This window comes from Falco biarmicus, chromosome 5 (assembly GCF_023638135.1).
Source record: "Falco biarmicus isolate bFalBia1 chromosome 5, bFalBia1.pri, whole genome shotgun sequence".
Lineage (NCBI taxonomy): Eukaryota > Metazoa > Chordata > Aves > Falconiformes > Falconidae > Falco > Falco biarmicus.
In genome coordinates, this window is record NC_079292.1 from 57,795,743 (window position 1) to 57,807,318 (window position 11,576).

An 11,576-nucleotide genomic window follows, 5' to 3' on the forward strand; every position below is an offset into this window, starting at 1 on the left:
CGAGCCTTTCCCTCCCCAAAACTCCACCTGGGGTGAGCCCTAGCCCCGTCCCTGGAAGTAAAATAGGTTCCCCCATGTGTGGCCAGAGACTGGCTCATCTCCAGTGCCTCCCAGACCCCTTCTGGGTGGCAGCCACTTAGCGGGGTTGTTTCTGGTGGGTTGTTTCTTTTTTTGAGGGTGGGGGGTGGGTGAGGTTAGTGATCTGCCAGGGGGTGGGCTGGATCCAGCACTTCAATCCATGGTTGCTGTCGATTCCTTGGGTGGCCCACCTTGCCTTTCTTCTCTGCTGGGCACATGCCCTGCAAAACCATGGCAGTGCTTCTCCATCCTTCTGGCTGGTGGCTGAGGAAGCAGTGTGGGGCTTTGAAAGCAGCCCTTTCCCCTATTTTGTCCTTTACCGAAGCATGGGCCCATGCCCTCATCCTGCACTGCCCCCCTCCCTGGCACCCTCCTTCCTGGCTGGGTCCATCACCAGCGCCTCCTGCCTCGGCCCCTCCAAATCTGCCCCCACCAGCCTGCACCATCCTGCTGGGGAAAGGCAAGGAGCTCCTGGGCAGCGGGATTACTGGGGGATTCGGGCCGCGGCAGGCAGCCACCTCCTCCCCATTGGCTGGAAAAGCCTCTTAAAAGTGGAGAAGTGCTTTCTGCCCGCTCAGCACCCACTGGTCTCTGCCGACCTGAAACCATAAGTGGCTGCTGATCCACATCCACACTGAGTGCCGTGGGGCACTACCTGCACCTGCAGGAAGCGAGGGGGTCCCCTGCACGGGGCATCCCCCCGGACTGGCCACGGGCAGCTTTGCTGGGCAACATTGGAGCTGAGGAAAGCAGGCTGAGAGGTGGATTAGCTCTGTTGTGAGGACATAGTTGCCTGGGAGGAAGGAGTGGAGCACGAGAGACCACTTGAGGGGTGCTGGATTCCTGCAGACATCACCCTGTGCCCAGCTGACGGTGTGCCCACCATGGAGCGAAGAGCCAGCAGGACCATCTAACCAGGTGCCCTCATCCAGACCTGGGAAGTGTCAGGCAGAGGGACAAGGGAACGCTGCTGACGGATCTTCTCAGCCCTTGGCAGTTCAGCCCGTGCTCAGGAGGTCGTCACTTCATTGTGCAGGTGAGTGGCACGGAGGGATGCTTGCATCCTGGCACCGGCTGCCGAAGAGACAGCTCGTTCCAGGCCTGCACTTGTTTAATTCTCTAATGAATGATTTCCCAGGGTTTTGTCTGTGGGCTGGGGAGGCTGGTGGCATGAATTGTGGCCCTTGCGTTTAATAAACAAACCCCGCACCTCATCCAGGCTGTGTGGAGGGCAGTAGGAGCCATCCTAGCATTTTTGGGGACCCACCTGGATATAGCTTGCCTGGCACGGTGGGGCTGTGCTGGGCATCGCCAGCACTGGCTGCTCTGTGCTCTGTGTGTGTTCAGGGACTTGCAGCCACGGCTGATCCTACTGTGGCATTCACCCTCGCAGCCGGGGCTGGTGACTTCTGGTGGCAGCACAAATCTTCTCCCGGCGCCCACCTGCAGAGGGCGCTGCAGCAGCGCCCGCTCCGGGCCCACCTGCCAGTGATGCACGGGGAAGGGCAGGTGCTCATGCTGATGAGCTTTTAGGTGCATGTGAACTTACACGTGGTATTTTCACCTGTGAATAAAGCTCCTTAACTGAGGAGAAAATAATAGCAAGCTGTAGAGTGTGCAAAGGCAAGGGCAGGGTGCATGGTGTGACCACTGTGTGCAGCCATGAGCAGAAGAAGTAGCATATGTGCCGCGGTGTTAGGAACAAGGCAGCTCTGAACTGCCTGGCTTAGAGCTGGCATAAATCTCCAGCAGAGCAGCACTGTGGCATATTGACCTTGGAGCATCTCTACAGCTGAGTTCCTCTGGTGCACCTCATCTTTTTCAGACAACATCTAGCTGCAGGCCAGGCTAAAACCCTTTCATGCCTTGCTATACAGTTCTGTAACACCGAGCAAGTCGCTCCTGCAGAGGTATCTATCTAGCTCCAAACTCAAACGGTACCGATGGATATTTGTCTAATGTTCTCTTCAAAATCAGAGTCACTGACAGGTGCTACAGAAATCTCTAAAGAGCATGCCACAAATGGACACATATTTTCTTGCTAGGAAGCTGGAGGGGAGGGGTGGGGAAGATGAATTGCAATGGTTTGATTGGTTCATTTCATTTGTGGTTCAGGACATGATCAAGGAGAGCAAGGCTGGGAAAAGGGCTTAGATAAAAAGGCTCAGAGTGTGTTTGGTGGCAGTCACTCTTACCTGAAGTCCTGTGGTTTTAGGAGCAAGGGTTCCCCTAGGGGGAGAAAGGAAGGATACCTCTGAGGGTGGCTGGTGAATCTTATCCCACCCTTCCCTACACAGGTCAGCCTTGGCTTGGGCATGTGGCTAAAACCAACTGACCAAGACCATTTTGTGCCTCCTCATGTTGACGCACTGTAGGTGCAGGTGCCATGTCCCTTGCTGAGGGGTCTAGAACTGACCTAGTTGTCTTCCTGCAAGTCCCTTCTCCAGCATCCGCCAAACTGCAGTTTCAGACCCCTCTCAGAGCAATTTCCAGCCCTGTTTCCAGCCTTGGCTCTGCATGCTGAACCTCCTGCAGCCTGAGAAAGACCAGCCACTCTCCTTTTCTGCAAGATTCAGGGGTGTCATGGGGTAGGACCGCTTCTTGCCAGGCAAGGGCCTGTTACCTGGGCTCTGCCCCAGCTTGTACCATCCGTGCTTTTGCCTAAAGGATTTGCACTTGTTTAATGTGCAGAGTAACAGCAGCGATGGGAATCAGGTCCAGTCATCCCCATTGCTTGGGGGACACAAAGAAGAGGAACTTCCTTGAGAAATGCACCCAGATCCAAAACTCCCAGGTGCTAGCCCTATGTGTCCTGCCCACAGGACCTCGGCAGTCTCCAGCCAGTACGTGACTGCTGGCATTTCCCATGACTGCTGGTATTTCCCATGACTGCTGGTGCCAAGGGATGGGGACATTGCCACAATCCCGTCGTCCTTCAGCCAAGGGAGCTGGAGAGGAGACAGGCCCCACGTTGGCAGCAGAATGGTGATAGGGCAAACTGGACCTGACAAAGGCCACCTCAGGCATGGAAAATGGCCATCCTGCTTTCTAATGCCTTTCTGGTGCTACTTGGGAGCATCTATAATCAAAGTCCAGTGATGGTTTTGCATACAGGTTTGAAAATAAGCCCAGCTGACCAAGAAACTGAGGCTAATGGTGCTGGGAGGGGTATGTCAGAGACGTGGTGCCTAGGGGAGAAATAAGAAAAACATACCTACAGCAGCCAACTGGAGCAAAATTCCTGGGCAGCTTAAGGGTCCCAAGAGCGACTCACAAGACGTCCCCTCTAATTCCCTCCTTCTCCCCCCTTAGGCTTTGTTCTGGCCCCTCTGTGTAGGTACAGAGCCCTAATCTCTCTGGCATGCAGATAACCACCGGTTTGCTGTGCTCTCCCCCTTCACCCATTTCCCAAATCTGGCCCCTCACGGCGGGGAAGGGAGGGTGAGGGAGACGGCTGTGTACTGGGGCCTCCCAGAGGAAAGCACAGTGAGCTTAATAGATCTCCTGTCCCTCACTACTGGAGGCCTCTGTAGCAGGGCAGGTCCTGGAGGGCTCCCAGCTGCAGCAGGCCAAGGCAGGAAAGGCTCAAAGGAAGATCCTGGTAGCTGAAAGGGGTTCACATTGCTGGCTCTCACCTCACACCAGCCTACAGGCAGGCTGGGTATGGAGCAAGCGAAGTGCTGCAGATCCTGATGCCCCACCACATCAGATGCAGCTCTCCAGTCTCAGCTGGGAGCTGTGACCCTGCTTGGCTGCATCTGACCAGGGGTTACGGAGCTGTGGGCTGCCCCAAGCTCAGGGGGTGATTCCCACCTCTGCCCAGCTGTGGCTTGACCTCACACCCTGAAGCAGTCCTGCCTTGCCTGGCAGAATGAAGGTGCAGCGAGGTGATGTGTTCCCTCAGTGAGGCTTGTGGAGATTGGATATGCTGGACGTGGAGAAAAACCTCATAGTAAACGTTTGCCTGCTCTGCTCTTCTTGCAGCACCTGGAGATTTCTCTCTCTCCCTCTCTCTCTGTTGCCCTACCTCCTTCCTGCCTGCCTTTCCCTCCCAGGCTAGACGATGGGGAGACCTGACCCAGAGGAAGGGCAGCTCCCAGCTGCTGTGAAGCCCCCAGATGGTGGCTGGGGCTGGATTGTGCTCTTCGGCTGTTTTGTGATCACTGGCTTCTCCTATGCCTTCCCAAAAGCCGTCAGTGTCTACTTCAAGGAGCTCATGAAAGATTTCCACGTGGGCTACAGTGATACAGCCTGGATCTCCTCCATCATGCTGGCCATGCTTTATGGGACAGGTGATGCTTGGACACACTTCCCCCTCCCTAACTTGTGCCTTCCCCATTCTGCTATGGGCCCAGACCATGTCCCCAGGGCTCTTCTCATGCTCACTGGTCTGGTCACGAACCAACATGCAGAATACAATCGTCCCACCACTTCCCTTCTAGAATTGTGCTGCATTTCATATCCTCGTTTCCTCTGCCCCAGGAGACCTCAGGGGTCACCCCACCTGCCTCTCAGACAGTTGACATGGGGTTTGCCCTCACTGCTGAAGTGCTGCCCCTATCACACCAAGCCCCTCTTGTTCTCAGGGAACAGGCAACTGAACAGGCAAAGCAGAGGCCTCCACACCACAGCCTCTCCCCCTTGGCCAGGCCAAACAGATGTATGTCTAAGCAGCCAAGTAGTGATTTCCACCATTAGTGTTTCATGTTCCCCAAGTGCATTGCTTGGCCTGACTGCCCCTTCCCAGTTGTCCTGTCTCCTGGTCTACCTATTCGGTCTCCTCTGCTTTCTTCCAGGACCAGTATGCAGCATCATGGTGAACCAGTTTGGTTGCCGGCCTGTGATGCTCATCGGTGGGCTGCTAGCTTCCTCTGGGATGATCCTGGCATCTTTTACAACTAATATCATTGAGCTTTATCTGACAGCTGGCGTGCTGACAGGTGAGAGCCCCAGAAGCTGGGGGGGGGGATGGGAGACGGACTTACCTGGGGAAGAGTCAAGACCATGTTGTAGCTCCCTTTAGCATTGCCATATCTAGCATGATGCTAGGCATCAGGTCTCCCCTCACCTATTTGTACCTGCTCACAGGAGGCAAGTAGTCAGTGAGATGCATCTGCTGGACCTAAACAGGCAGGGCCTGTGGTTGAGGGGGGAGGGACAGAAGAAACATAAGTGATGCTCAGTGATCATGGTGACTGGGGTAGCACCAGTATATAGTGATAGGGGAGAAAGGGAAAGTTCCTGGTTAAGGCAGAGGTTGTATCTAAACATGGCCACAGTTACCTAATTCAAATACGTTTCAGGTAGACAGGCTGGTTTAGCCCATCTTCTCTGGGGGCAACCCACCATCACGAAGGAGCAGAGGCTTGTGGGGAATGCATGAATCCCATCACGGGACTTCAGGACTAGGAAAGTCTGAGGGGAGTTTTCAGTTCGTTGCAAACCATGTCTCATGTTCTTGCACTCCCTGTCTCCCTCCTGGCTCTCATCCCCACGTAGGTCTGGGCATGGCGCTGAACTTCCAGCCTTCCCTGATCATGCTGGGCACCTACTTTGACAAGCGTCGGCCTCTTGCCAATGGACTGGCTGCCGCTGGAAGCCCTGTCTTCCTTTCCTCCCTCTCTCCACTGGGGCAAGTGCTGCTGGAAAAGTTTGGTTGGCGAGGAGGGTTCCTTATCATGGGGGGCCTTCTGCTTAACTGCTGCACTTGTGGGGCAGTCATGAGACCCCTGGATATGGGCATGAAGCGGAAGATGGAGAAAGCTCAGGACAAATACGAAGCCAAGGAGATGCTGCCCATAGGAGGGAAATCAGAGGAGGGAATCAGCACCGCTGATGGAATCAAGAAAGCTAAAAAAGCCAAGAAGAAGCCCAAGAAAGGGAAGAAGCTTCTGGATTTTAGTATCTTTTCCAACCGAGGGTTTATCATTTATACCATTTCAAAGTTCATCCTGGTCTTGGGTCTCTTTGTGCCCCCCATATTGCTGGTCAACTACGCTAAGGACACAGGCGTACCAGACACAGAGGCTGCATTCTTGCTCTCCATCATTGGTTTCATAGACATCTTTGCTCGTCCAGCTTGTGGCATGGTGGCAGGGTTGAAGTGGGTCCGCCCTCACGTGGCATACCTCTTCAGCTTTGCTATGCTCTTCAATGGCTTGACAGACATCTGCAGTGCCAGGGCTAGCAATTACACAGGACTGGTCATCTTCTGCGTCTTTTTTGGCATCTCTTATGGCATGGTGGGTGCACTGCAGTTTGAGGTGCTGATGGCCATTGTTGGCTCCCAGAAGTTCTCCAGTGCCATTGGGCTGGTCCTACTTATCGAGGCTTTTGCTGTGCTCATCGGTCCACCCTCTGCAGGTAGGTACATTGCTGCAAAACACAGGTGATTTGTTTGGCTGCCATTCCACAGCATTGTGGGTATTGGGCATGGACATGGTACTTGAAGACAGACCCTACTTCTCAACTTTAAATTTCCTCTGGAAGCTGAGATCTGAGGTGAGAGCTTCCCGTCTCACTCCATGCACCACAATGCTCAATGTGAACAGGGGCAGAAGGTGGCAAGTGATACTTCTCCGTCTGCTTTGCTTGGCGACTTACGCAATGGCAGGCACACAGAGCTATCTAGAGTGGCATGACTTCCAGTATCCCTCAGCCCTGAGCAGCGGCACTTCCCTCTCTTTCATGCTGGGATCCAGGCCTCTGCCTTCACTGCCAATGTTGTGTAAAATCATGTTATGGGTAGGGTCAGGCACATGCCTGACCTTTGAGAGTCTTCAGTAGGACAAGGTGAGGGTCTTTCAAGTTCTCCTTGGTGTCCACGGCCTTTAGATTGGTGCTGTGAATAATGACCTCAATTTGTGTTGGCCCCAATCCCAAGGCACAGGCGTTTAGCTGTTGATGAAGTCAAAACAATTGGTAGACCCACCCGAGGCATTTGTTGTTACTTTTTTTTTAAGAGATTTAAACACTCACAGCTTCTCAGTCTAGCCTAGGCCACAGTCCCTGGTAAGTTCCACGCTCCACAAACAGGCTGTTGAATCGGGAGACCCTTTACCCACGAGGTTGGTGTAGATTACTGTTTAGTGTCTGATCAGGTCTGAGAAAGACAAATTATGCCAAGAGCTTATTTCCAAATGAAGTGCAGTTCCCCGCACATGCAATTTGCGAGGAAGGATCAGGGACAGACCATGGGCAAACCCCTGGGCAGGAATCACTCCATGGCTTCCTGCACTCCCTTCCTTCAGCTGCAACCTGTGGGCTAAAGCCCATCAGTGAAGACTTCTGTGTGAATGACCTTTTCCCCAGCACATACCACCAGTTACGAGCAAAACCCACCCTCAGCAACTCCACCCAGCTCTCAGGTAAAAACTGGTGGCCAAGAGAAGATCCTCTTGATGCTAACATCTTATAAGCTCTGGGGCAGTCAGGAGTCCCAGGCCAGGGAAGGTCAAGGAATATGTGTCTGGGAGGCAGCTGCAGAGACATCACAGGGGGCGAGGGGGATTTAACAGTGCCTTGCTCCAAGGAGCTGGCACACCATGGGTGGTGATGGGGGACAGCCCTCAGCCCTCCTGCCTCAGTTCAGCTGTGCCTTGGTACTGTCCGCGTGCACAATGGGAGGCAGGTGGTGCAGGGAGCCAAGTCATGGTTCCCACCTTCCCCTTAGGGGGAACCTGCTGCTGCAGTTCTCCTCTAGTTCAGGAAGCTTGAGTGTGCTGGCAAACCCAGCGGCTTGGGCTTGGGGGAGCAGTGCTTGGCTGGAAGAAGGGGGTTGAACAAAGTAGCTTTGTTTGGTGTAATCCTCCTGAGCTGCTTCCCGTTCCATGGGGCTGAGGGGGTTTGGCACAGGATAAACCACACACGCACGCGTGCATGCACATAGGCTCCTCACTCGCCTTCTGGCTTGGGTGAACAGGGGCACATTCACCTGGGGAGGAATTTACCACCCGGGAGGCACCTCAAGTGTGTCCTGGGGCTGGTTTCAGACCACGCACCATAGCACAGCAGGGACTGGGGGTCACATGTACAACCAGGAGCACGCAGGACCAGGATGAAGCCTCTGGTCACCATGGCTCCATCCTGATTGCAGCAGGGTGGCTGCTCAGGCTCCCCAGCACGAAGGACTGGTAACCCTCCCTCCATTGCCAGCCCTGGTGCATTCAGAAGATGCATTGAGATCTCTTTGGCAAAGAAATCACCAGGGGTGGGCCAGCCAAAGGGGTTTCTCTGCCAAAGAGATGTCTCTTCTCCCCCTCTGAATGTTTTCCTGACATGATAGCTTAAGAAATGGCAATGCCTCTCAAATTTTGTTTCTCTTCTGAGACTGGACAAGCCAAGTCCTCAGAGGCTTGTCTCACCTTGGCAAGATGGCCCACCATGATGTGAGACCACAACATCAGTGTGTCACAATTATTTAACCTTGCCCAAACAAGGGAAAACACCAACCCCATACCCTCACAGTACTTTCCTTGGTAGTACAGTGTGGCTTCTGCCCACTGTGATTTTTAGATGTTCAAGCTTCTTGCTCTTCTCTTTACAAGCAGGTCCTCAGCCACGTGCAGGTGCTGCCCACCTGCACTGGGCTGTCTGTGCAGGAACATACAGGCTGAAGCTAACTGTCTCATTTCTTCTCCAACCATCAGGCCGCTTGGTCGATGCCCTCAAGAACTACGAGGTGATCTTCTACCTGGCGGGCTCAGAGGTGGTGCTATCTGCTCTCTTCCTGGCCATGGCCACCTACTGCTGCCTGAATCGGGGGAAGAAGAAGGAACCTCCTCCAGAGAAGAACCTATCCAGGGCCGGCGGGAGTGACACTGAGGAAGCAGAGTCTGATGTGCAGGAAGCAGAGGAGCACAGCAGCAACAACCACCAGCTGTCCCACAGCACCGACAATGCCGTGGTGGTGGCCAGTGAGGAGGCCAACCATGTGGCTGAGGAGCAGAGTGGGGAGGGAGGTGGGTGTCCCGAGGGGGACGGGGAGGTGTCCGCACAAGATGGCTGCAACGCTGACCAGATGGTGGAGAGGGACAGTTTTTAGCCAAGGCAGAGGAACAAGGATGTATAAAACTGGCCTTGTTTGCATGCACCTCAGCATGGGATGGTAGGTGGGATATGGGGAAGGGAAGGCTGAGACAAAAGCAGATGTAAGAAGAGGGAGACGTATAAGAATAGCTCATCCTTATATATATATATCCACATACCTACCCAGTGATACAACTACTTGCATACAGCACCCATGCTGGTACAACACAGGCTCAGAGCCACCCAAACACCAAAAAGAAAAAAAGAAAAGACAAAAAAAAAATCTTCTTTTCCTACTTCCAAATCAGCCCTGGAGATGATGGTCTTTTGAAGAGGCCATCAAGGACTCTCCTTTTCCTTCTGCATTGTCACAATACAGAACACAAACAATTAGAGACTCTTTGTAATCAGATCCTGGTACGCTTTGGTCTGGTGTCAGTGTTTCCTCTGCCCCACCTCCACGGTCGGGGTAACGGCAGACTATCTGGCAGTAGGTTTAAGGTTGGTGTAATTCGTAGCTATCGTCTGGGTCACCTCCAGCTGCGGCCAGCATGGGGGTAGATGCTGCGGTCCCTAACGTACCTCCCTCAGGCACTGCCAGCTGGTGGGACGCCAGCTCTGACCACCTCCATCTGGTACATCTTTTGTAGGAAGTAAAGCTAGGGCAGTGACACGTGGTGCTGCTTTTCCAAGTGGGAAAGTGCTGGGTTAGAGGCTGCTGCTGAGATGCAAGAAGACGACATCTAAGACAAATGGCATTAGGTGAGCAGCCACGAGACGGAGCCTTGCCGACAGGAATAGCAGCGAGCCAGCTTTAACTAGGCTGAAGTGAGTCCTGTTGACGTGTGAAGGGAACAACTTGGCCCCTATGGGGGTGGGGGTTCCAGGGCAGGTAAATAACTGTGTCCCAAGCAATCATCCACTCAGCAGGAATGGCACCAGATGCATGTGTGTTTTCCTTTTAAATAGAGAAAAACCCCTTATGTAAAGGAATCAGAGGTAAGGCAGAAGGACAAGCCACAGCGCCTGGGTGCCACTAACAAGGGTGTTGGAGCACGTGGTAAGGCAGGCATGACCCCCCTCACCCCCGCTGCAGTGGTGGATTTCTAGATTCAGAGAGGACAACCTTCCCTGGCATGCTTAAACCACCCCTAATCTGCTTTAGGACTGGATCTTTTATAAACACCCCTGGGCAAAGCCCTTCCGGTTTCCTGAACTGCTTCACCTCAGGGGCCCTGGGGGTAACCTGTGACTGTAGTGAGGGATCAAAAAACTAAGCAGAGGCTACAGGGGAGGGGGGCAGGGGGCAGCTCCTGGGGCCATCAAAATAGGTGTTTCATTTCAGACCAGACTAACTACAAATTAATGGGTAATGGCTGAAGTCTGCATGAGCCGTAAAGCCATTTAAACCCAAGCAGGGGAGTGGGGACACGAAGGACAGCGTTTCATTCCAGATGCTCCCAAGCAAAGAGCAGATTATAAGCAAAATAAAGCTGCTGAAGAATGTCAGTTTAAGAAGACGTAAGAACTGGAAATTGGAGGGGAGAAGGTAAACCCCATGGGGCTGTACCTTGTCACCACTGTTGTTAGTTTTGGTTGTGAACCAGTCACGGCAGTGACTTTGGGCTTTTTCCTATTCAAACCCACTTAGAAAGATCCCAAATTAGACTAAGCACCACAACAAACCCCAGATGCAAAGCTCTGGGAGAACGAGAAGCAGCAGGGAGGGTGATGGAGCCGTGCAGGTATTCATTCACTGCTCCTCAAGCTTGTTCTCCCCTCCCCGCAAGGTGAGATCACCATTTCTGCCCTGCTTGACCAAGTAGCTCTGCAGCTCTCGCCAGCAAACCTCTGGCCCCCAGGCAGGGTTTTCCTTATTTACCAATACCCACTCCAAGAAGCAGCTCACATCTTCCCAGAAGTCCAAGGTCCACAGTATGAAAACAACTGCCTTTGTCAGCCAGGCAGGTCACTAGAACAGGGTCCCCTCTACTTCCTTGTCACCAGTCAACATCTCCCACCAAGCCTCCTGCTCTTATATCTTTTCACAAAAGGACATAAAAGCCCTTAGGTTACAAGACCTCGCTATAGATGGTGCTGTAAGATACTCAGACCTCTTCTCTACCCCTCCACTGGTCAGGCTGCAAAAAACCTGGCACCGCTGCCTTCCACTTCCGTCGTCGGCTTTCAGGCAGGCTCCGCTGAAGCATTTTCTCTGTTCCTTTGGTACAACAAACAGCTCTGAAAGAGGATCAGGGACTTAAGCATCAGCTCAAGCTTGTGAGGCAACAGCTGAGCTGTGTGATGCTGGCCCTGGAGGGGTGCAAGGATGCCACTGGGCAGGACTGAGGCAATGGGAGGCTTGACAAGGCTGGTTTTTCCCTGGGAAGCCAAGATGCAGAGAAGCTGGTGTTAATGGAAGAGTGGCTTTGCTGCTGCATTTATACACTGCCTTCTCTGGAAACCTGTGC

At 53.4% G+C, this 11,576-nt stretch overlaps 1 protein-coding gene across 2 annotated transcripts; it reads left to right on the forward strand.

The window, feature by feature from the left end:
* Positions 1–632: 632 nt before the first annotated feature.
* Positions 633–11,302, forward strand: SLC16A8 (solute carrier family 16 member 8). 2 transcript variants are annotated; one of them, XM_056340945.1, is made up of 5 exons: positions 633–1,114; positions 4,134–4,370; positions 4,875–5,018; positions 5,578–6,441; positions 8,727–11,302. In XM_056340945.1, the coding sequence occupies exons 2-5, from the start codon at positions 4,142–4,144 to the stop codon at positions 9,119–9,121; spliced, it is 1,632 nt and encodes a 543-aa protein (XP_056196920.1). In that variant the 5' UTR covers positions 633–1,114; positions 4,134–4,141; the 3' UTR covers positions 9,122–11,302. The 2 variants fall into 2 exon arrangements, with proteins under 2 accessions (XP_056196920.1, XP_056196919.1); XM_056340944.1 differs by having other exon boundaries at positions 4,063–4,370; positions 8,727–10,399.
* Positions 11,303–11,576: the final 274 nt, after the last annotated feature.

Coding starts and splice junctions, on each gene's coding strand:
- SLC16A8 (XM_056340945.1), top strand. CDS start 4,142: ATGGGGAGACCTGACCCAGAGGAAGGGCAGCTCCCAGCTGCTGTGAAG. Junction 4,371..4,874: donor GGCCATGCTTTATGGGACAG/GTGATGCTTGGA, acceptor GCTTTCTTCCAG/GACCAGTATGCAGCATCATG. Junction 6,442..8,726: donor CATCGGTCCACCCTCTGCAG/GTAGGTACATTG, acceptor TCCAACCATCAG/GCCGCTTGGTCGATGCCCTC.